The 24,497-nt window shown below is 42.9% G+C and overlaps 1 protein-coding gene across 2 annotated transcripts in view; it reads left to right on the plus strand.

Moving 5' to 3' along the window:
* Positions 1–400: 400 nt before the first annotated feature.
* Positions 401–24,497, plus strand: part of LOC141106099 (beta-microseminoprotein-like) — a 213,714-nt gene continuing 189,617 nt past the window's right edge. Inside the window, exons 1-2 of one of the 2 annotated variants that reach the window (XM_073596534.1) lie at positions 401–518; positions 8,206–8,317. In XM_073596534.1, coding sequence (XP_073452635.1) covers positions 516–518; positions 8,206–8,317 — 115 coding nt within the window. In that variant the 5' untranslated portion in view covers positions 401–515. The remainder of the gene's footprint in view (positions 519–8,205; positions 8,318–24,497) is intronic. The other variant, XM_073596532.1, reaches the window with a different exon arrangement.

The following is a 24,497-nucleotide window of genomic DNA, read 5'->3' on the forward strand; positions in this document are numbered from 1 at the left end:
ATAAACATTGAAATAATGTGAGCATGGCTACAGATGGAGTTGAAACAGCCGTGACAAATAGATTTACCAAATATGTCTGTGAGCAGTCAGTCATGTTCAGTTTGAAGGACATGGGAGTATAAACACAGATTTACCAAATATGCATGTGAGCAGTCAGTCAATGTTCAGTTTCAAGGACATGGGAGTATAAACGCAGATTTACCAAATATGCATGTGAGCAGTCAGCCAATGTTCAGTTTCAAGGACATGGGAGTATAAACGCAGATTTACCAAATATGCATGTGAGCAGTCAGTCAATGTTCAGTTTGAAGGACATGGGAGTATAAACGCAGTTAATTTTCCAGCCAGCCTGTTAAATAAACAGTTTGGTTTGTACAGCTATTGTGCAATATATTGACTCTGAATCCAAATCAAAATTCAGATAACCATTTTTTGGGGTCAGTTTGTATATAAATACCACAGTACAATGATCAGACAAGTAATTTTCAGACAAAGATATACAGAAGCAGCTAAGGATGGTGAGTTGGTGCTTATTATTTTCCGTGTTAATATCCAATGTACAGTGATACTTTTTTCATTTTTTTCGCCATCCGTGTTCCATTGCGGACATTTTCCTTCACTTCCAGGCTCATAGCCAAACAGGAAGTGAGAGGAATTCCCTGAAAATTAAGGGAATTCCTTGGGGACCCCCAGGTCAGTAGAACTAGTGTTCCTATTGGAAGATTTTCCTTACATTATTTCTAGGGACAACCCAAAATTTGGGATTTGCTTTTACTTTTACTTTTAGTGATAAAGGTAAACAGCACAAATTGAGAGAGTGAATCTTTCTAATGGGGGAACAGATAACAATAAAAACTGACAGGTGTTCTAATCCCTCTCCACTCTACCCAAAACTAAAAAAAAAAGTGTTTGCCTTTAGTTCCACTGAAAGAATACAAGTGGCCATTTGTAGATGGTAGGTTTGGAAAAATCCTCTTTTTTATAGTTCAATGTTTTATTGAAATTTTTCATAAGAACAGAGCAAGTACAATTAAGAAGAATCTGTCATACAATGAGCCATGGTAAGATTAAACAGTCATAGAGAAGTGCATGACATATCCTGTGAACAGATAACAGATATATGTGAACCATATGAACAATGCTATAAATTATACATAGCTTAAAGAGTGTTGTTCCCTTCACCCAAACACCCCTTTGGGATCAAACTGTGTCAGAGGTAAGGGAGACAACAAGTAAGGAGATAAAGAGAAAAAAAAAATGTATATGTAGATTGGTTGCCGGAGATCGGGAGGTCAGTTGGAGTACATTCTCAGTATATATGTGTGGATTCAAGAGCATCTGGCAACGGATTATGCAGTATACTAATCTCTAATATGCAGGTAGCAGGAAGAATGACAAATCAGGGTTTCAGGTGTTTGTATGGTAAGCCTTTGGGTACCAGCTGGTCCAGGGTGCCCAGTTGTTTTTCTCAGAGGATAGATGTCCTTCCGCCGTAGCATACACACATTCGTATGAACCATGTGTGTGTACCAAGCGTATTCATCACTAGTAATGTGGTTAGGAGATTTCCAGTTGCGGACAATTGTTAGTCTCGCTGCTAGCAGAATGTGAATGGTTACGCATCGGAGTTGGTGGGAAAGATTATCAATTCCGATGCTAAGCAGGGCTAATTCAGGGGTTGGGGGGGTGGGGGTACCTATGACCTCTGATATTATTTGGAACACTGCTTTCCAAAAAATGACAGTTTTGGAGCATTCCCAGAGTATATGATACAAGGTTCCTGGAAGACCACAATGTCTCCAACATGCGGGTTCAACAGAAGGGTCATATATGTGAAGTTGAGATGGGGTGATATACCATCTAAGATTGAATTTATAAGTGAGTTCCCATAAGTTGGAGGAGCGTGTTGCTTTGTGGATGGAGAGTATTGCTGCTTGCCATTGGTGTTCAGTAAAGGAACAGCCTATGTCTCTTTCCCATTTTTTCATAGGAGGGAGTTTGTCGAAGATGGATTTGCCTTTTAGTGTGTTGTAAAAGAGAGAGATGCCTTTGGTGGAGGTTGTACTGTTTGTTAGGAATTGCCACGCTTCTATGGGTATGTCTTTTTGGAGTTGAGGGTTGTGTAGTAGGCAGTGGGTAATTTGGATGAATTTCACTTTTTAGGGAGTGAAAATGCTTGTTGTAGTGACGAGAATTATTTGAGGAGCTTGTTTGTGTATAGATCAGCAACTTGTGTTATGCCTTTGTTCTGCCATGAGGCCAGGTGTAAGTTAGGGATCAGTAATGTGATAGTATCTAGTGGAAGGGGTATTTTGCATGTTTTTGATCCTTTGGGGGTGTTGGCAAGAAGGTAGCTGAAAGCTGAAATGGATGCATGTATGGTTGGGGAAATATTTTTATTGTTTTTTTTCAATTTAGGTGAGCTAAGGAGTCAGTTTTTTAGGTTATGTCCAGTAATTTGGAGGGCTTCAATGGTGCTCCATGGGCAGTTGGAGTCAGAGTGAAACCATATTTGATTTGTGCTAAGATTGTAGCATTGTAATAATCTCTAAAATTAACATAACCAGTTCCTCCCGTTGATTTGTGTTTTATGAGGATGGTGTGAGAGCTTCTATCTTTTTTGTGTTGCCATACAAAACATCCTAAAATGGATTGCATTTGTGTGAAGAAGGATGCAGGAATGGGGATAGGAAGTGCTCTAAATAGGTATAGTAGTTGGGGTAGTTTAAGCATTTTGAATGCTGCCAGTCTGCCAGACCATGAGAGTATCATTTTGGAGATGTTATCTAGTTCCTTAGAGAGGTTGTGTAAGAAGGGAATAAAGTTGGCTTGGTAGAGATTCGATGTTGCTTTGGTTAAGGAGACCCCTAGGTAGGTGTGAGAATCTGTGGCCCATGCGTATGGGTATTTGTTTTTCAATAAGGTTTGTTGCTGTATTGTCATTCCTAAAGATAGGATATGGGATTTAGATGCATTTATTCTATAGTATGAGACATAGCTAAATTCATCTAGCATTTTTTGTACCGAGGCCAGGGAGGAGACCGGATTGGTTAACATGAGGATGACATCGTCCGCAAAGAGGCTGATTTTGTGTTCAGTGGAGCCAATACAAAATCCTGAGATGTCGTGTTGGGACCTAATTTTTTCAGCCAAGGGTTCCATCATTAAATTAAAAATTAGTGGTGAGAGGGGGCAACCCTGTCTTGTGCCATTGGTTATGTTAAAAGTTGCCAATAGCATAGACGAGCAATATACTTGGGCTGAGGGACAGGAGTATAAGGCTAGTATTGCGGATAAGATGTGACCTTGGAAACCAAATTTCTCCAATGTCATTGCTAAATAACGCCAGTGGACCCTGTCAAATGCCTTCTCTGCATCCAGAGAGAGAAGCAGAGAAGGCATTCCATGGGTTTCCGCATGATGAATAATGTTGATCATCCGGCGAGTAACGTCGGAGGTTGGCGGCTTTTTGTGAATCCTGATTGGTCAGAGTGAACTAGCAATGGCATTAAATCAATCAGTCTATTTTCTATTACTTTTGCATAAAGTTTCACAGATTAAGCAGCGAAATAGGGCGGAAGTTTTGGGGTGACGTGGGTTCCTTCCCTGGCTTCGGTAAAGTGATAATTAAGGCCTTCAGCATTTCTTGATCAAAGGAGGCTGAGGAAGCAGCGGCATTGAAGAGCAGGGTTATGTGGTCAACCAGAATGTGTTTAAATTGTTTGTTTATTCTCCAACAAAACCATCAGGGCCCGGAGCTTTGTTATTAGGAAGGGCCTCTATAGCTTTGCCAATCTCTGCGGACGTGAATGAGGCATTAAAATCTTCTAATTGTGCTGGAGTTAGACGAGAAAGGTGTACCGAGTCTAGGAATGACTGGATATGGGAGGATTCGGGTTGGGCAGATGAAGCCACATCTTTTAGGTTGTAAAGGGTACTGTAGTATGTGCTAAATGCGTTTGCTATTTCTTGTGGGTTGTATTTCTTGGAGTTTGTGGTAGGATGGTAGATAAAGGGGATAGAGGATTTAGTTTGATATCCCTTGATTTGATGGGCGAACATTTTACCTGCTTTATTACCCGAGGCATAAAATTTAATTTTAAGGCGTTTCTGGGATTTATCAAAATTCTCTAGTAGTAGAGATCTGAGCTCTAGTCTGAGTGAGATTAATTTGGATTTAAGTTGAGGATTTGATTGTTGTTTGTTGAGGGAGTCAGTGGTTTGAATATCAGATAAGAGCAATTCAATGGCTGTTTCCTCTGCCTTTTGTCTCTGGCTCCTAATTGAATAAAAAGACCCCGCATAAATGCCTTATGTGCAGCCCATAATATGCTTGGATCAGAAACTGAGCCCTTGTTCTGTGACATAAAAAGTTCCAGGTTTTTGCGTAGTAATTGAGCGTAGGGTTCAGTTTGCAGAATTTTAGTGTTCATTTTCCATAGATATGTAGGGGTAGTTTTGGGGGTATCTTCTAGAACTATGCTCACTGGGGAGTGATCGGACCACGTGGTGGGATGGATGGTGAAAGAAGATATATTTTGCAATGTCCATTGGTCTGATAAGAATAGATCAATCCTCGAATATGAGTTATGGCAAGGAGAAAAGAATGAATAATCTCTCTTGTCTGCGTGTTGGCACCTCCATATATCATATAAACGAATATTTGCGAGAAAAGGATTTAGAGCTTGTCTACCTCTTTTGGGATGAGAGGTGGTATCTATTGCTGGGTCAGGGGTAATATTAAAATCTCCACACCAAATTGTTGTGCCTTGTTGTACAGCACTAACTTTTTTATGCAGTTTGCGCAAGAAACGAGCTTGATGGTTATTGGGCGCATAGAGTGTTACGATGGTATAAGGGGCATTGTTGATGTTGCAGATCAGGATGATGTAACGGCCTTCAGGATCCTTTATGCATTGTTGAAGTTGAAAAGTGAGGGAGTTATTAACAGCAATTAGAACACCTTTTTTTTTAGAGGGCGCATTGGCTGTAAAGATGTTATTAAAGTTTTCGTTATTACAAGTGGGTGGGTTATTTGCTTGGAAGTGTGTCTCTTGCGTACCAAGATGTCACAGTGAGTTTGTTTGGCTAGGTTCCACAAGGATGCTCTTTTCGCCGGGTGGTTAAGACCTTTGGCGTTAATAGATACGAATTTGACTGTCATGGCCGATAGGTTTTAGGAAATAGTGAGTTAGGTGGTTTACAATTACGGTGAGACAAGGTCCGGGTCTTCGTTTGTTGGACGTTGTGTTTGACGTGTCTGACGACGTTGATAATATATAACGATAGTGTAGATGTCGATGCTCTGGACAACCTAATAATTCACATTTTGCTAAAAAAAAAAAAAAAAAAAAAAAAAGAGCAAAGGAAAAAGCACAAATATGGAGTCTTTAGATAGTAGCTCGTAATAGTTGGGTGTAACCGTACTTGAAGAATTGAGCAAGTGAGCTAAAGAGAACTGAAACTTGGGTTAAGTCAGAACTGAGAAATTGTTTCCTTGTATTGGGCACAACTGGTGCCTAAGAACGCGAGGAAGGGGTATAAGAGTTTTTATGACCGAGCGTGGGCAAATGACACAACAGACCACTAGGCTGTGATTATCCTGAGCTTGTTAGGTGGGAGGGTGATTCCTGTGGCGTCTTTGTGGAAGAGGTTGTGTTAGTTTGTGACCCGTGTTGCTTTGGTCCATGGGGACTGAATCAGAGGTTTCCGGAATAATGCCCCACTCTTGCAGAAGCCTCATTCCAGATTGTATTGAGGTTATCATGTGTTTGGTTCCATTGTAGGTGACGGAAATTTTTGCGGGTGCTACCCATTGGTATTGAATGTGGTTTTTGCGAAGCGACTTGGTGATGGTGTTAAGCTGCCTGCAACGGCTCAGTGTATGCTGAGATAGATCAGCGAAAATTTGTATCTGGCTATAGGGATCCGGTAGGGTTCCCAGTGCTCTTGATTTCTGCATGAATTGTTCTTTCACGTGAAAGAAATAAATCCTAAGGATTACGTCTCTGGGCACCGAGTCTGGTAGGAATGTGGGTTTTGGTAATCTATGGATGCGGTCAATGACCAGCTCAATGTTTTTTGTGTCGGGAAGCACTGCTTTAATCAGACCCCGTGCATATGAAGACAGGTCGGCGGGTTGGACGGATTCTGGGATTCCGCGGATTTTGAAATTATTCCGCCTGGACCTGTCTTCTAAATCCGCTATTTTGTAGTTAATCCACTTCGTGTCATGAGCCTGGTCCTCTTGGGTATCGATTATATCATTTACAGTATTGGTAAAGTCACCTATGTTGGCTTCAATGTGTGTCACCCTGTCTTCCAGAATATAAATGCTGTGGCCGAATCTCTGCATGAGGGAGAGCATGTCTGACTGCAATGAACTCCTTAGAGACATTAGCATGTCCTTAAGTGTAGTGTCCAGCACTGCTTGTCCTGCTGTAGGGAATGCAGCAATGGAATCTGGCTGGGGGTTCTGGTTTGGAGACATAGAAGGCATTGTAAAAGAGTGGTTTACCTCAGGATTTATTGCCATGTTATCCAGGGGCATTTTTGCTTTTGCTGGGCTGCTGGATTCTGGGGTACCTGGTGGTGAAGCTGGGGGATCCCTCACAGGGCTTGAGGATGTGGATGTATCCTCCTGCTGCAGAACGGGTTCGTCATGATGAGAGGAGAAAGAAGCCTCGACTTGTGAGTGCAGGGAGCCAGCCACGGCGCCATCTTGGCTGTGCCTCACGGTCGGCTGGTACATGTATGCCGTCAGTTTACGGGGCAGTCTATCCTCTTTGCGCTTGAGTGACATGACACCCGGGAGCTGCGAGAGTCACTGCTGATCACAGGTGATCGAGTGTCGGCAACGGGAGGCAGGCAGACGCTGATTTCCTCGGGTCGTTGTGCAGAGCTCCTTCTTTAAGCGGCCATTAAGCTCACGCGCCGGACACGTCCCCCCCGAAAAATCCTCTTTTTACCAGAGCTGCATATTGTATTCTGTGCAAGCTTGCCACAGGTTGTATACCTCCTGAGATGGATAAGAAGAATGGGTAGAATAGATAATTGGAGAATGTTTTCTAATAAGCTTCTCAAGTATTATCACCTTTCTGACCCATAGTAGTCATTCAGTGTTCTAAAATCCCCCCCCGTGCCTACTAATAATAGATAGATATAGTGGCTGCAAGTTCTTTTTTCAGCTTTTAACTTAACATTTAATTTCCAAGCATTTATTTAGGATGGATCTATACATATGCTGCATTTCCTGTTTATGGCATTGTCAGTATGAGCACAATAAAGCTAACCATACTTGATAGGACTGATTTCTGATTAGGACTCTAAAACAAAGTTAATACTGCAGCTGCAGGAACAGATTCACAGGACTCAATCACTGTGTTTAAAATGTCAGTTCCGTGAAAATGTATTATTACATGTTTTTTTATACATAGATAAGAAAGGGGTGGTGTGAGATGTTTTTAAAAGCTAACAAATAGAAATATATTATTAAAAACTAGCGAATAGACAATTGCAAAAGTAAAACCTTGAGAAGGGAGGGGGGAGTAGAGAGCGTTTATTAGGAGCAGTGTCTGTGTGTTATGTGAAGGTTACAGAACACATTTCAACAGTGAGAACAAAATGGAGTCTCTTGTGCTTAAATGAACAGTACAGTGAATGTCCATGTCATACTATACACTGGAAAGAAAATCAAGTCCCAAATGTCACTGACGTTTTAAACTTAGTTAAAAACATATTTTCTTTTGAGAGAACCCTTGCATACAAATCAGGTCGCAGTGAGCTATTTGATAAGCAGTGGAAACCATGGACTGACTGGTGCACCTAAGGTCATAAAAACCATAAAATATAGGCCCAATTGAGACAACAGAAGTTAATGTACCAATGTAAAGGTATTGCCCTACTGCATGCTTGTCTAGATCATTGTACTACTGAAGTTCCACACAACGTGCTGGGTCAGAAGAGCGGAGGTTTGTCTCTTATTATGTATACTATGCATTTGTTGAAATGTGCTAGGTACCTTTTTGCCCTTTCTCCTGTAATCATCTTCTTCATTCTACCTGATTGTTTGCCCCCCCCCCCAAAACAAAAAAAAAAAAAACAGCCACCAGCCGCCACTAATCTAGTATTTGTACCCTTTGTACCACAATAAAAATGTATTGATAAAATAAAGCTAACAATACATTGTATTTCATTCCATTTCAGAAGTATCTTGTGGCTGCTGTACTTTGTGTGGGATTCGTTCTTGCTGTGTGTGATGCATCCTGCTTTCTGCAATCTCCTCCAGAGCTAAAACCTGGTCAGAAACCCAAAAGGGGTAAGTCATATAAAAATAATTTTGTTTAAGACAAAGGTTATTGTAAAATGTAAAAGATTATCTATTCTCATTGTTAACCCATAACACCCTAGCATACTGGAGCAGCACACCTTCCAACAGAAAAATCACTGGTGATGGAATCTTATCATGACGTTTCAGTGTTAAGTATGCTTGAGGGTGATGTGAGCACAGCAAAAGACCATTTGCCAAAGAACAATATCTTTTATCCGGTCTATTGATATCCTGTAAATTCCAAATAAAGGTTTAACAATGTATGATTTTTTTTTAGTATACAGCATAATTAACACTTAATACAGAAGTCTAATTAAAAGATTTAAGTGTGAACATGCCTTAACCTTGGGATATGTGTCATGGTTATGCAATAGAGTTTTCTGTCAGCTTACCAGTCTCCATGTGTTCATCTCTAAAAACCAGCTGCCTCTCCTCTAAGCATGTCCCCACCCCAGACCCTTACAGGGAACCCTATATTAACCTGTGCACTGCAAGCCAGCAGTGCTGATCAACCATTGTGTGTTAGCCTCCGTGTGTACTTGCTGTGTTTCCTACGTCTGATTCCTGTTACCGACTTTGACCTGTTCTCGACTCTCCCTGTCTGCTTGTTACCCTGACCTTTGGCGTGTTATGTTTATCCTTGTCTGCTAGTCGCCCTGACCTTTGGCTTACCCCTTACTTCCCTGTCATTCCAGCCTGCTGCCTCCTTCCTCTTCTCCTGTAGTCTACAGTGAGCGTGAGCAGTGAGACCCTGGGGGCCGCAACCTGGAGCCAGACTGCAGCGCAGTCCATCCTCACCACTAGAGGCTCTGGTGAACACCCGCTGGCTCTTAGACTCAGAGCCCTGGGGAATCTATGCTCTAGCTCCCACTGGGATCCATGTTAGTTATCCTGTAGACCTGCTTTCTGAACCTTCCAGGGTTCAATCTGCAGCAGTCAGTCCTAGGGTCCACTACCTTAGCGGTGCACTTCTGACTCCTACCAGAGTGCATCTGTCACCTGGTCCCAGGTGACCTGACAGTTTGATCAGCCATGGACCCGGCTGATGTGCCGCTACCCGCAGATCCGTTGCAGGGCTTAGTTTGCAGACTTGAGACCCAGGAATCGCATCAGACCCAAGTGATGCGATTCCTTCAGGATTTGGCATCCTGTTTTGAAAGGTTCAGGCCTCATTAGGACCCCCGGTTCAACAACCTCAACCGCTATCTGCTGCTGCACCTATCGCACCAGTCGCAGCCATACATTCATTACAACTGTCAGCTCCGGCCCGTTTCTCTGGGGACTCCAAGGCTTGCAGGGGGTTCCTTAGCCAGTGTACGATTCATTTTGAACTTCAGCCCCAAAACTTCCTGTCCGATCGGGCAAAAGTAGCCTATATTATATCCCTCCTGTCCGGCGAGGTGCTAGCTTGGGCTGTCATTCTGTGGGAACTGAATGATCCAGTGGTTTCTAGTCTGTCTGATTTCTTGAAACTTTTTTGGAATATCTTCGAGGAACCAGGTCATGTCTCCTCAGCGGCTAGCGCTCTTTTACGTCTCCGTCAAGAGTCCGCTTCTGTGGGACAGTATGCTCTTCAGTTCTGTATCCTCACAGCTGAATTGAGCTGGAATAATGAGACCCTAGTTGCAACCTTTTTACATGGCCTCTCTGATAGAGTGAAGGATGAATTAGCAGGAAGATCCCTTCCTGCTGATCTGGACATGGTCATCACCTTGTTTAACCAGATCGATATTCGCTTTCAGGAGAGGACCCTGGTAAAAAGACACCAGTACTCCCCGTTCCCTAGGCAGCTTGAGTTCCCAGTCCCTTCTCTTCGATCCGAGAAGCACCCCCTGCCCGCTGAGGAACCTATGCTGCTGGGCTGGACCAAGTTGTCTCCTGAAGAACGCGCTAGGCGCAGAACTCTGGGCCTGTGTCTCTATTGTGGGGACAAAGGTCATTTTCGTGACACTTGTTCTCTTCGTCCGGAAAAACGATCGGGGCTAATACATCTGGAAGGTGGAGTATTAGACCCTGAAGTATCACCTTCACCTTCTCGTCTTCTTCTTTCTGTGTTCCTTTATGTCGGCGCTTCCTCTCATTCGGTCTTGGCACATCTGGATTCCGGAGCCGCTGGCAATTTCATGGATTGGGAAACTGCATCTTCCTTGAGACTTAGCCTTTTGCCCCTTTCAACGCCATTGGTGGTCTTGGCGATTGATGGCACTGTTCTCCCAGGGGTCATATCCGCTTCCAGACCCTTCCTGTTAAGATGTCGGTAGGGACACTTCACCAGGAGCGGATATCCTTCCTTGTCTTGCCTAAAGCTTCATCTCCTATCATATTAGGTCTTCCTTGGTTATGGTTCCATTCTCCACACATTGACTAGACTGCTGGACGGATCCTGGCTTGGGGTTCCTCCTGTTCCTCTTCCTGCCTACTCAAGGTTACCCCAAAAGAGAAACTTCCTGTTGCCACCATCCCAGTATCTTCTGCTCTTCCCGCTGCATATAGCGATTTCTGGAGTGTCTCCTACAATAGTCGGGCTGAGGCACTCTCTGGGTCATGTGGCACTCTGGATGAGGAGCCCACCTGTGAACTTGAGCCAATCATTCACTCCAGTTTGTATGGTCATTTACCTTTGCCTGTTCCTGGACCCCCTTGGACGCACACCCAGGCTGACTCGTCTACCAGTTCCACAGTCGCTACACCCTGTGATGCGATTCTGGTGGTCGCTGCACCTGGCAATGCTGTTCGGTCGGCCTCTGCACCAGTTCAGCCTATGCCCAATGAAGCTATCCAGCTTGACTTCTGTGACATATCACTTTCTAACCAACCTGGTCTCAGGGATCCACTGACTTCTGCCCAGTCTGATGATCCTGTGTTGGATGTCCAGCTCATCTTTAAGGGTCTGGGGGACCCTGCTTAGACTCCTGATGGTCTTCTAATGCCTTTACCCAACCCTAAGAAGCCTTTAGCCCTCAATAAGTCCTCTCGTCCTCTCCCTACCCTGGTTACGGTCTCTGAGGATAATCTTAAGTATGAGGTTAGTCAAGTTCTCGATTCCTGGCGCCGTAGAGGCATTCTTCAGTACCTCGTACATTGGGAAGGGTTTGGTCCTGAGGAGAGGTCTTGGATCACTGCATCTGAGATCTTTGCACCTCGTCTGTTGAGGAGGTTTCATCTGGAGTTTCCCTTTAAGCCAGGGCCCAGGCGGGGAGGGGGAGGCCTCATAAGGGGGGGGGGGGGGGTACTGTCATAGTTATGCAATAGAGTTTTTTGTCAGCTTACATGTCTCCATGTGTTCATCTCAAAAGACCAGCTGCCTCTCACCTGACTGGTTTTATAACCTCTCCTCTAAGCATGGCCCCACCCCAGGCCCTATCAGGGAACCCTATATTAACCTGTGCACTGCAAGCCAGCAGTGCTGATCAACCATTGTGTGTTAGCCTCCGTGTGTACTTGCTGTGTTTCCTACGTCTGATTCCTGTTACCGACTTTGGCCTGTTCTCAATTCTCCCTGTCTGCTTGTTACCCTGACCTTTGGCGTGTTATGTTTATCCTTGTCTGCTAGTCGCCCTGACCTTTGGCTTACCCCTTACTTCCCTGTCGTTCCAGCCTGCTGCCTCCTTCCGCTTCTCCTGTAGTCTACGGTGAGCGTGACCTGTGAGACCCTGGGGGCCGCGACCTGGAGCCAGACTGCAGCGCATTCCATCCTCACCACTAGAGGCTCTTGTGAACACCCACTGGCTCTTAGACTCCACGCACTGGGGAATCTATGCTCTAGCTCCCACTGGGATCCATGTTAGTTATCCTGTAGATCTGCTTCCTGAACCTTCCAGGGTTCAATCTGAAGCAGTCAGTCCTAGGGTCCACTACCTTAGCGGTGCACTTCTGACTCCTACAGAGTGCATCTGTCACCTGGTCCCAGGTGTATAAATAGAGCAAAAAGTCGCGCTAATCACTGAGTTTTGCAAAATGAAACACAAAAATTGAACGTGAATATTAAACAACCCATATCATAAATTGATAATAATACATATAAATGTCCAAACACTGAAATGAGGTGCATCTAACAACACATATCGTGGTTGTGCACCAGATGTGCAAGTGAAAATACAAATGGTAAGCATCAGAGGATCCAATAGTGAAAATAAGTCCACAGTGATGAATGGTGAAGGTCCACACCAAAGTGACAAGTGCAATATGAGAATAACCACCACCGATCCTGTCTGCTGACCACCTTTGCTGATACTCTGAAGACCAGGGCTTGCCAGTGACATCTTGGGCTGGGGTTGCAGTCATTCGCCTTGTGTGGTCCCCTGTAATAAGGGACCAACACTTTCTGGTAAGCGGCAGTATTTCTTAGTGGTGGTGGAGATTCTCATATTGCACTTGTCACTTTGGTGTGGACCTTCACTATTCATCACTGTGGACTTATCTTCACTATTGGATCTTCTGATGCTTACTCATACAGACTTTGTGCATTTATGGATTGATTTTTACGGATTTTTGTCATTTTGATTTTTATGCCACTATTTTTATACCATTTGTATTTTCACTTGCACATCTGGTGCAAAACCACAATATGTGTTGTTAGATGCACCTCATTTTAGTGTTTGGACATTTATATGTATTATTATCAATTTATGATCTGGGTTGTTTAAAATTCACGTTCAATTTTTGTGTTTCATTTTGCAAAACTCAGTGATTAGCGCGACTTTTTGCTCTATTTATACATTTGTTTGGTGTAGTATAACACTTTCTAGTTGCAGCTCGTTTTTGTTTTTATTTCTATTTATTTATAGCACAGTATTCTTTGTATCCCACCTGGTCCCAGGTGACCTGACAATATGGAAGAGTTTTTAAAAATTGTTTCTCTAGAAGTCTAGAACCATAATGGCTGTGATATCTGTGTGTGGTCTCCAAACATTGATAAATGAATGCTTCAGAGAGAGAGACCATAATTTAATGATTTTATGACATTTATGTAGGTTTAAAACCTTTTGCTAAGTCTAAACAGCCTGTCACATATTAGAATCTCAAGCGTCACCAACTCTACTTTGATTCTAAACAATATACAGTCTAAGTTCTGAAATTCAATAAGTGGTCACATTCTTGGGGGGAGTGTTTAACTGGGGGTATGATCCACCTTCCTTCACCTGACCCCTGAAGCAGGAGAGTACTTTTATTTGTTTCCCTTTTATTATAAATAACTGTTTAACCGGTTCCCGACCGGCGCACACCGTTGTACATCGGCAGAATAGCACGGCTGGGCAAATGGACTTACAGGTACGTCCATTTGAATTCCCCGCCGTGCCATTACGTGCGCGCCGGCCGGGAGCTCCATGAGTCGGGTCGCAGGTCCTGCGGACTCGATCGCCGCGGGGGTACCCGCGATCGCCTCACGGAGAGGACAAACAGGGAGATGCTGATGTAAACAGCACCTCCCCATTCTGCCTAGTGACAAGTTCACTGATCACAGCTCCCCGTCATCGGGAGCAGTGATCAGAGTAATGACACTGCTAGCCCATCCCCCTACAGTTAGTAATCACTCCCCTAGGACATACTTAACCCCTCCCCGCCCCCTAGTGGTTAGCCCCTTCACTGCCAGTGTCATTTACACAGTAATCAATCCATTTTTAATCGCACTGATCGCTGTATAAATGACAATGGTCCCAAAAATGTGTCAAAAATGTCCAACATGTCCGCCATAATGTTGCAGTCACAATAAAAATCGCTGATCACCGCCATTACTAGTAAAAAAAAATTATTAATAAAAATGCCATAAAACTATCCTCTATTTAGTAAACGCTATAACTTTTGCGCAAACCAATCAATAAATGCTTATTGCGTTTTTTTTTTACCAAAGATATGTAGAAGAATACGATCGGCCTAAACTGAGGAAAAAAAAATTTTTTAAATATATTTTTGGGGGATATTTATTATAGCAAACTGTAAAAAATAATGCGTTTTTTTCAAAATTGTCGCTCTTATTTTGTTTATAGCGCAAAAAATGGCAATCAAATACCACCAAAAGAAAGCTCTATTTGTGGGGAAAAAAGGACGTCAATTTTGTTTGGGAGCCACGTCGCACGACCGCGCAATTTTCTTGATTCTTGAGCTTTCAGACTGGTCTTTAGATTGTTGCAATAAGCCACTAGTGGAAAAACACATAAGTACTGAAAGGATCAGACTCGCAGCAGATTTCTGGTTCCAAACACATCCACCATCACAGGAGAGAGGCTGGTTCTTAGCAGTGGAGATCTGGGTCACATGCTAACCCCCATGTGAGTGGGTGGAGGCTCTGTTTGGCCAAACACGAGAGTGGGAGGCCGCACTAGCTGGTGAGTTTGAATTCCAGAAGGGAGTGGAATCACGTCACTGAGGTGTGGTGAAATTTGTGGATCAAAGCTGAGCGGATTGAAGACACCTGCACTATTAAGATTTTTTCGCATATTGTCATAATTTATGTGGACTATTTTTTACTATATAGTTTTTTTACATTTTTGTATTTTTTCACTGGTTGCACCTTTAGTCATTAATTCTTTTTTAAAATAACTTTTTCTTTCCCTTCATCTCAGTTTTCAAGGCTGGTATTATTATATCAGTCACACATTACTGTCACGGGGTGGATTTGAATTCACTGATATCACATTGCAGCCTCATTGCTGGTTGCATTATTTATATACATTAGAGTGTCACACTGTACCATGGTGTTTGTATGATTTTTTAAGGTTACAGTAATAGGGGATGCCAATTGGTTTATGCGTTTTGAATTTATTCATAACCTTTGAGATTCAGTGCACCTCCAGCTCACTTTATACTAGGGAGGGCGGTAGTGCCTGGGCCATTCCCACAACTAGTGGGGACAGCGCCACTATTCATCTTCACAATTAAAGGGTGGATTCAGTTTATAAATAAACGCTTATTGCGTTTTATCTCTACCAATAATATGTAGAGGAATACGATCGGCCTAAACTGAGGAAAAAAAAATGTTTTTTTATATATTTTTGGGGGATAAAAATCGCAGAGGCGTTCAAATATCACCAAAAGAAAGCTCTATTTGTGGGAGAAAAGGACAATTTTGTTTAGGAGCCACGTCGCACGACCACGCAATTGTCAGTTAAAGCGACGCAGTGCCGAATCGCAAAAAACGCTCTGGTCAGGAAGGGGGTAAAATCTTCCGGGGCTGAAGCGGTTAATTTGTATGTATTATTTTGTAGCCTGCTGTAAGTTTGCATATATTGACCAGATACTTGGGCTATCAAATATAAAATTAATATGTCGCTTTTTGAGTGATGTAACTAGTTTGGCATTGGCGCAATTTTTTACATTTTTTGCACAAATGTAAAAATCTTCATTTTTGGCAATAAAATTACTTGAACCCCCAGAACATTATATACTGTATTATTTGAAATCATAGGCTCTATAGAATAAAAAGATAGTTGCAATTTTTTATATCACATGATATTTGCATGTTTATTAAACAGAAATTTTCAGGAAAAAATATAATAAAAGGAATTTTCGTGAAAACACACACAATATAATACCCATTTTAGGTAAAATATAAAAAATGAGGTTGCATCGAGTAAATAGATACCAGACATGCCAAGTCTTAAAATTGCGTGCGCCCATGATATCCAAAAATACTACGCTACCCATGAATCTCCATGGGTGAAGCTTCAAAAGCCTGTATAGCTCATCTATTTAGAGCTAGCCAGGGGCTCTTGTGCTAGACTTATTATTCTCACTCTGACATATCTCACAGTGGTGAAACAGCAGTTTACATAAGTGCGTACATCCTGGGCGTGCGTTTGCATTTGCGCATGTGTGCGGGTTACGGCAATTTTTTATATAATACATTTTATTATAATTTAATTATTTTTAAACTTTTTTTAAATGTAACAAAGTGAGGGGACAGAAACGGGACTTTGCGTGAGGCACGTGGGTGAATATGCTGCGCCAATGATGGGGGTGGGGTGTGAAAAAATGAACAAAACATATAGATTGACAGTTATATGGATGAAGTGAGAGTAAGATGAGTAGGGTCAACATAGATAATGGTAAAAGGTAATGATGGTAAAAAAATTTTTTTTTTTTTTTTTTATTGGCATGGATATTCAAATCAACTACAACCAATGAAACAGAGGACACATATAAAATCAAAATAAACCATGTTCGCAACTATGTATAGACCAGCAGGATTCATAAATAGTTATACAGTTGCAAGAGCATATATACATTGTGCAGTCAGTGTATACATGAATGGATCTGGACTTGAAAACATATTGACAGCAATGTATGGACAAACGAGGTGCATGAATAGGTAATGCATTAACAAGAGCACATATGCATGATACAAACAATGGATGCATCAATAGATCTAAACTCTACGCGTTTCTTGGCTTTAAACCAATCGTCAGGAGTCCGATGCGATTAAACTATAACAGAAGCAATAGAACTGTTATTGTATGGATAGGTATTTGTAGAGAACATATGTTGAAAATATGATCTTCTACATACTCACAGGTTATGCAGTAGTTGGTTTGTGATGACCTGTGTGTGTCAATGTGATGTTAGTCTGGGTCCATGGAGTCTCCCCCGGGGTTGAGGCAGAGAGCGCACCCCGATGATACCGGCCACAGTGGCCCAAGTGACATAGGCACCCACAGGACCGGCAGGCCGGGACGTCCGACAAGGACAGGGAATGTGGAGGAGCTGGGGAAAACATAAAAAATGGAGGTGTAAGAAAAGGTGTGGGATGAAGGATGGTGATGTTGGGGAATGAGTGAGGTGGGAGCAATAGAGCGTGCCCCAAGGTGTGTGAAAAGGAGCTGAAAAACAAGGGGAGTGAAAGTGGTGGAAAAAGTGAGGCATAGGCGAGAAAACCAAAGTGGTTGGAATGGGTGAAGGGAGGTGGCTGAATGTGAGGGAGTTACCTGAGTGGTGGGTGCCCAGCCGAGCCAGGAGTCCAGTGTGCATGGCGGAAATGTGGGACGCCGGGCCAAATGGAGCCTAAAATAGCCGCAAACATGCGGCGCGCTCACGCCAACGTCACGCACGGGCGTGATGACGCGGTGAGGGGGGGCCAGATGGGTACGGCCTCCTGAACAACCCCACAGCGCTAAAGCCCGGAGAAGGAAAGACTCTAAACACCCCGTCCGCGGCGGCCAAGACGCCGCAGGCGGGGTGCAGGAGGCATGACGTCGACGCGCCGAGGCCAGGGCCCGCCCACGTCAGTGACAGGGAGGCAATGGGTCCTGGGCTGGGCGCGTCGCAACCCTGGGGAGTAGACTGAATGGATCCCAGCATCACAGATGTGTCAAACGGATGTCATTGTGTATAAAAAGGGAGAAAGAGGGGCGGCCAGAGCGGCACAATGTAAAATACAGAGACAATGACAAAAACCAGCGTGTCTTCGCCATGGCAGTATAGCAAAGAACACAATGGTGTAGATATATGTTGGTATATCATATATTATTAATCCCAGCGCAGGAATCTTTCTCTGTGCAAGGGAACATAGAACATCATAAATTAGTGATCCTTGCACAGGAATCTATTCTCTGTGCAAGGAAGTATAAGCCATAGCGAGCTTTAGCCCAACTGGCTAAAGAAAAACGAATAAATCAAGATTGTTGGGAGAAAAAAAGAAAGGGAATAGACAAGGGTGAAGGAATATAAAACTTTAGCCCTGAATTAAATCAGTGGTTTAATTAGCTAAAGAAATGGGCAGCAAAGTGAAAAGGAAGAATTCAGATGTAAATAAAATTAGATATGGCCAGGGCCCGCCCACGTCAGTGACAGGGAGGCAATGGGTCCTGGGCTGGGCGCGTCGCAACCCCGGGGAGTAGACTGAATGGATCCCAGCATCACAGATGTGTCAAACGGATGTCATTGTGTATAAAAAGGGAGAAAGAGGGGCGGCCAGAGCGGCACAATGTAAAATACAGAGACAATGACAAAAACCAGCGTGTCTTCGCCATGGCAGTATAGCAAAGAACACAATGGTGTAAATATATGTTGGTATATCATATATTATTAATCCCAGCGCAGGAATCTTTCTCTGTGCAAGGGAACATAGAACATCATAAATTAGTGATCCTTGCACAGGAATCTATTCTCTGTGCAAGGAAGTATAAGCCATAGCGAGCTTTAGCCCAACTGGCTAAAGAAAAACGAATAAATCAAGATTGTTGGGAGAAAAAAAGAAAGGGAATAGACAAGGGTGAAGGAATATAAAACTTTAGCCCTGAATTAAATCAGTGGTTTAATTAGCTAAAGAAATGGGCAGCAAAGTGAAAAGGAAGAATTCAGATGTAAATAAAATTAGATATGAAAAAACTAAATATAAAAGAAACTTTAGCCCTGAATTAAATCAGTACATTTCCTTAGCTAAAGAAAATAAAATTAAAAAAATATAAATAAAGGAAGAGAACTTTAGCCCTGAATTGAATCAGTGTTTCTTTGACTAAAGAAAAACAAAATAAATAAGTAAAACGAGAAGAGAGAAAACGAGAAGATAAGTAATGGAGAAACAAAATGAAAGAGGGAGGAAGGTATTTGCAAGGAATGAACCTTATTAAAAAAGTGTAGAGGACTGTAAGGCGATGGGGGACGAGTCAAAACCAATTGATATTTTACTGTGTGAGGATGATAAAAAATGGTAGGACAGGGAAAGAAATTGGTGAGGTAATGGATAGAGCAAAAAATGAACTGTTGTCTAATGCCATATACGGTTAGTATGAGGATCCAGTTTACAGAAAGTGGAGGTGTGAAGGCAAGAAATGTTGGAGGAGTGACTCATACAAGACAATCAATAGATGGACAGGGGGGGACACAAGGTCTCAATGCGGTACGTCACAGATATTGGGTAAGAGGGGAAAGTAGAAGAAAAGGGAAAAACGGAGGAGAAGGCAAAGAAAAGGGAAAAGGGGGCCAGGGGGTGATAGTGTGTTGAGAAGGGAGTGGAATGAGCAATGAAACAGAAAACTAAGGCACATGTAACAGATGAATGTGTCGAGATGTGTGGTTATGGATAGGTGGAATATTTTGGTCACAAAAAATGGGTGTTTTCCACCCTGGTTATCGTACATCAAAAGGGGTTGTGACCAATCCACACACTGTAGTAGAGAAACACCCACATGTCTCCATCCCAAATAAATGTAACAAAGTGAGGGGACAGAAACGGGACTTTGCGTGAGGCACGTGGGTGAATATGCTGCGCCAATGATGGGGGTGGGGTGTGAAAAAATGAACAAAACATATAGATTGACAGTTATATGGATGAAGTGAGAGTAAGATGAGTAGGGTCAACATAGATAATGGTAAAAGGTAATGATGGTAAAAAAAATTTTTTTTTTTATTGGCATGGATATTCAAATCAACTACAACCAATGAAACAGAGGACACATATAAGATCAAAATAAACCATGTTCGCAACTATGTATAGACCAGCAGGATTCATAAATAGTTATACAGTTGCAAGAGCATATATACATTGTGCAGTCAGTGTATACATGAATGGATCTGGACTTGAAAACATATTGACAGCAATGTATGGACAAACGAGGTGCATGAATAGGTAATGCATTAACAAGAGCACATATGCATGATACAAACAATGGATGCATCAATAGATCTAAACTCTACGCGTTTCTTGGCTTTAAACCAATCGTCAGGAGTCCGATGCGATTAAACTATAACAGAAGCAATAGAACTGTTATTGTATGGATAGGTATTTGTAGAGAACATATGTTGAAAATATGATCTTCTACATACTCACAGGTTATGCAGTAGTTGGTTTGTGATGACCTGTGTGTGTCAATGTGATGTTAGTCTGGGTCCATGGAGTCTCCCCCGGGGTTGAGGCAGAGAGCGCACCCCGATGATATCGGCCACAGTGGCCCAAGTGACATAGGCACCCACAGGACCGGCAGGCCGGGACGTCCGACAAGGACAGGGAATGTGGAGGAGCTGGGGAAAACATAAAAAATGGAGGTGTAAGAAAAGGTGTGGGATGAAGGATGGTGATGTTGGGGAATGAGTGAGGTGGGAGCAATAGAGCGTGCCCCAAGGTGTGTGAAAAGGAGCTGAAAAACAAGGGGAGTGAAAGTGGTGGAAAAAGTGAGGCATAGGCGAGAAAACCAAAGTGGTTGGAATGGGTGAAGGGAGGTGGCTGAATGTGAGGGAGTTACCTGAGTGGTGGGTGCCCAGCCGAGCCAGGAGTCCAGTGTGCATGGCGGAAATGTGGGACGCCGGGCCAAATGGAGCCTAAAATAGCCGCAAACATGCGGCGCGCTCACGCCAACGTCACGCACGGGCGTGATGACGCGGTGAGGGGGGGCCAGATGGGTACGGCCTCCTGAACAACCCCACAGCGCTAAAGCCCGGAGAAGGAAATACCTACAAATACCTATCCATACAATAACAGTTCTATTGCTTCTGTTATAGTTTAATCGCATCGGACTCCTGACGATTGGTTTAAAGCCAAGAAACGCGTAGAGTTTAGATCTATTGATGCATCCATTGTTTGTATCATGCATATGTGCTCTTGTTAATGCATTACCTATTCATGCACCTCGTTTGTCCATACATTGCTGTCAATATGTTTTCAAGTCCAGATCCATTCATGTATACACTGACTGCACAATGTATATATGCTCTTGCAACTGTATAACTATTTATGAATCCTGCTGGTCTATACATAGTTGCGAACATGGTTTATTTTGATTTTATATGTGTCCTCTGTTTCATTGGTTGTAGTTGATTTGAATATCCATGCCAATAAAAAAAAAAAAAATAAAAAAATAAAAAAAAAAAATTTTTTTTACCATCATTACTTTTTACCATTATCTATGTTGACCCTACTCATCTTACTCTCACTTCATCCATATAACTGTCAATCTATATGTTTTGTTCATTTTTTCACACCCCACCCCCATCATTGGCGCAGCATATTCACCCACGTGCCTCACGCAAAGTCCCGTTTCTGTCCCCTCACTTTGTTACATTTATTTGGGATGGAGACATGTGGGTGTTTCTCTACTACAGTGTGTGGATTGGTCACAACCCCTTTTGATGTACGATAACCAGGGTGGAAAACACCCATTTTTTGTGACCAAAATATTCCACCTATCCATAACCACACATCTCGACACATTCATCTGTTACATGTGCCTTAGTTTTCTGTTTCATTGCTCATTCCACTCCCTTCTCAACACACTATCACCCCCTGGCCCCCTTTTCCCTTTTCTTTGCCTTCTCCTCCGTTTTTCCCTTTTCTTCTACTTTCCCCTCTTACCCAATATCTGTGACGTACCGCATTGAGACCTTGTGTCCCCCCCTGTCCATCTATTGATTGTCTTGTATGAGTCACTCCTCCAACATTTCTTGCCTTCACACCTCCACTTTCTGTAAACTGGATCCTCATACTAACCGTATATGGCATTAGACAACAGTTCATTTTTTGCTCTATCCATTACCTCACCAATTTCTTTCCCTGTCCTACCATTTTTTATCATCCTCACACAGTAAAATATCAATTGGTTTTGACTCGTCCCCCATCGCCTTACAGTCCTCTACACTTTTTTAATAAGGTTCATTCCTTGCAAATACCTTCCTCCCTCTTTCATTTTGTTTCTCCATTACTTATCTTCTCGTTTTCTCTCTTCTCGTTTTACTTATTTATTTTGTTTTTCTTTAGTCAAAGAAACACTGATTCAATTCAGGGCTAAAGTTCTCTTCCTTTATTTATATTTTTTTAATTTTATTTTCTTTAGCTAAGGAAATGTACTGATTTAATTCAGGGCTAAAGTTTCTTTTATATTTAGTTTTTTCATATCTAATTTTATTTACATCTGAATTCTTCCTTTTCACTTTGCTGCCCATTTCTTTAGCTAATTAAACCACTGATTTAATTCAGGGCTAAAGTTTTATATTCCTTCACCCTTGTCTATTCCCTTTCTTTTTTTCTCCCAACAATCTTGATTTATTCGTTTTTCTTTAGCCAGTTGGGCTAAAGCTCGCTATGGCTTATACTTCCTTGCACAGAGAATAGATTCCTGTGCAAGGATCACTAATTTATGATGTTCTATGTTCCCTTGCACAGAGAAAGATTCCTGCGCTGGGATTAATAATATATGATATACCAACATATATCTACACCATTGTGTTCTTTGCTATACTGCCATGGCGAAGACACGCTGGTTTTTGTCATTGTCTCTGTATTTTACATTGTGCCGCTCTGGCCGCCCCTCTTTCTCCCTTTTTATACACAATGACATCCGTTTGACACATCTGTGATGCTGGGATCCATTCAGTCTACTCCCCGGGGTTGCGACGCGCCCAGCCCAGGACCCATTGCCTCCCTGTCACTGACGTGGGCGGGCCCTGGCCTCGGCGCGTCGACGTCATGCCTCCTGCACCCCGCCTGCGGCGTCTTGGCCGCCGCGGACGGGGTGTTTAGAGTCTTTCCTTCTCCGGGCTTTAGCGCTGTGGGGTTGTTCAGGAGGCCGTACCCATCTGGCCCCCCCTCACCGCGTCATCACGCCCGTGCGTGACGTTGGCGTGAGCGCGCCGCATGTTTGCGGCTATTTTAGGCTCCATTTGGCCCGGCGTCCCACATTTCCGCCATGCACACTGGACTCCTGGCTCGGCTGGGCACCCACCACTCAGGTAACTCCCTCACATTCAGCCACCTCCCTTCACCCATTCCAACCACTTTGGTTTTCTCGCCTATGCCTCACTTTTTCCACCACTTTCACTCCCCTTGTTTTTCAGCTCCTTTTCACACACCTTGGGGCACGCTCTATTGCTCCCACCTCACTCATTCCCCAACATCACCATCCTTCATCCCACACCTTTTCTTACACCTCCATTTTTTATGTTTTCCCCAGCTCCTCCACATTCCCTGTCCTTGTCGGACGTCCCGGCCTGCCGGTCCTGTGGGTGCCTATGTCACTTGGGCCACTGTGGCCGGTATCATCGGGGTGCGCTCTCTGCCTCAACCCCGGGGGAGACTCCATGGACCCAGACTAACATCACATTGACACACACAGGTCATCACAAACCAACTACTGCATAACCTGTGAGTATGTAGAAGATCATATTTTCAACATATGTTCTCTACAAATACCTATCCATACAATAACAGTTCTATTGCTTCTGTTATAGTTTAATCGCATCGGACTCCTGACGATTGGTTTAAAGCCAAGAAACGCGTAGAGTTTAGATCTATTGATGCATCCATTGTTTGTATCATGCATATGTGCTCTTGTTAATGCATTACCTATTCATGCACCTCGTTTGTCCATACATTGCTGTCAATATGTTTTCAAGTCCAGATCCATTCATGTATACACTGACTGCACAATGTATATATGCTCTTGCAACTGTATAACTATTTATGAATCCTGCTGGTCTATACATAGTTGCGAACATGGTTTATTTTGATTTTATATGTGTCCTCTGTTTCATTGGTTGTAGTTGATTTGAATATCCATGCCAATAAAAAAAAAAAAATTTTTTTTACCATCATTACCTTTTACCATTATCTATGTTGACCCTACTCATCTTACTCTCACTTCATCCATATAACTGTCAATCTATATGTTTTGTTCATTTTTTCACACCCCACCCCCATCATTGGCGCAGCATATTCACCCACGTGCCTCACGCAAAGTCCCGTTTCTGTCCCCTCACTTTGTTACATTTATTTGGGATGGAGACATGTGGGTGTTTCTCTACTACAGTGTGTGGATTGGTCACAACCCCTTTTGATTTTTTTAAATGTATTTATTTATTTTTACTTTATTGCTATCACAAAGGGTTAATAAACCCCCATGTGATAGCAATGGGCAGGTAACAGGTACTCTTTCACTTTGAAGCCAGGAACTGACTGAACAAACGGAGCGGATATACTAGTTGAACTAGTTAAAGCAGTGGTTATCGTGCCACAATTCACTGTCAGGTCATGAATTTGCGCATAGCTTAGCTATGATACATTAGGTTAAAACATACAGTAACTAAACACAAAAAGAAAAATGTATTATATTTACCAATTTGTTAAGGCCTAGGAGGTCACATGGCTGACCTCTGAGAAGTAATCAGTAGTTGACAGGTATTCAGGAGGTGATACTGCCGCCTCCAGAATGCCCATTCTTTGTTTAGATCCAAATGGGTACTTTAC

The sequence above is a fragment of the Aquarana catesbeiana genome, linkage group LG08 (genome assembly GCF_042186555.1).
Source record: "Aquarana catesbeiana isolate 2022-GZ linkage group LG08, ASM4218655v1, whole genome shotgun sequence".
Lineage (NCBI taxonomy): Eukaryota > Metazoa > Chordata > Amphibia > Anura > Ranidae > Aquarana > Aquarana catesbeiana.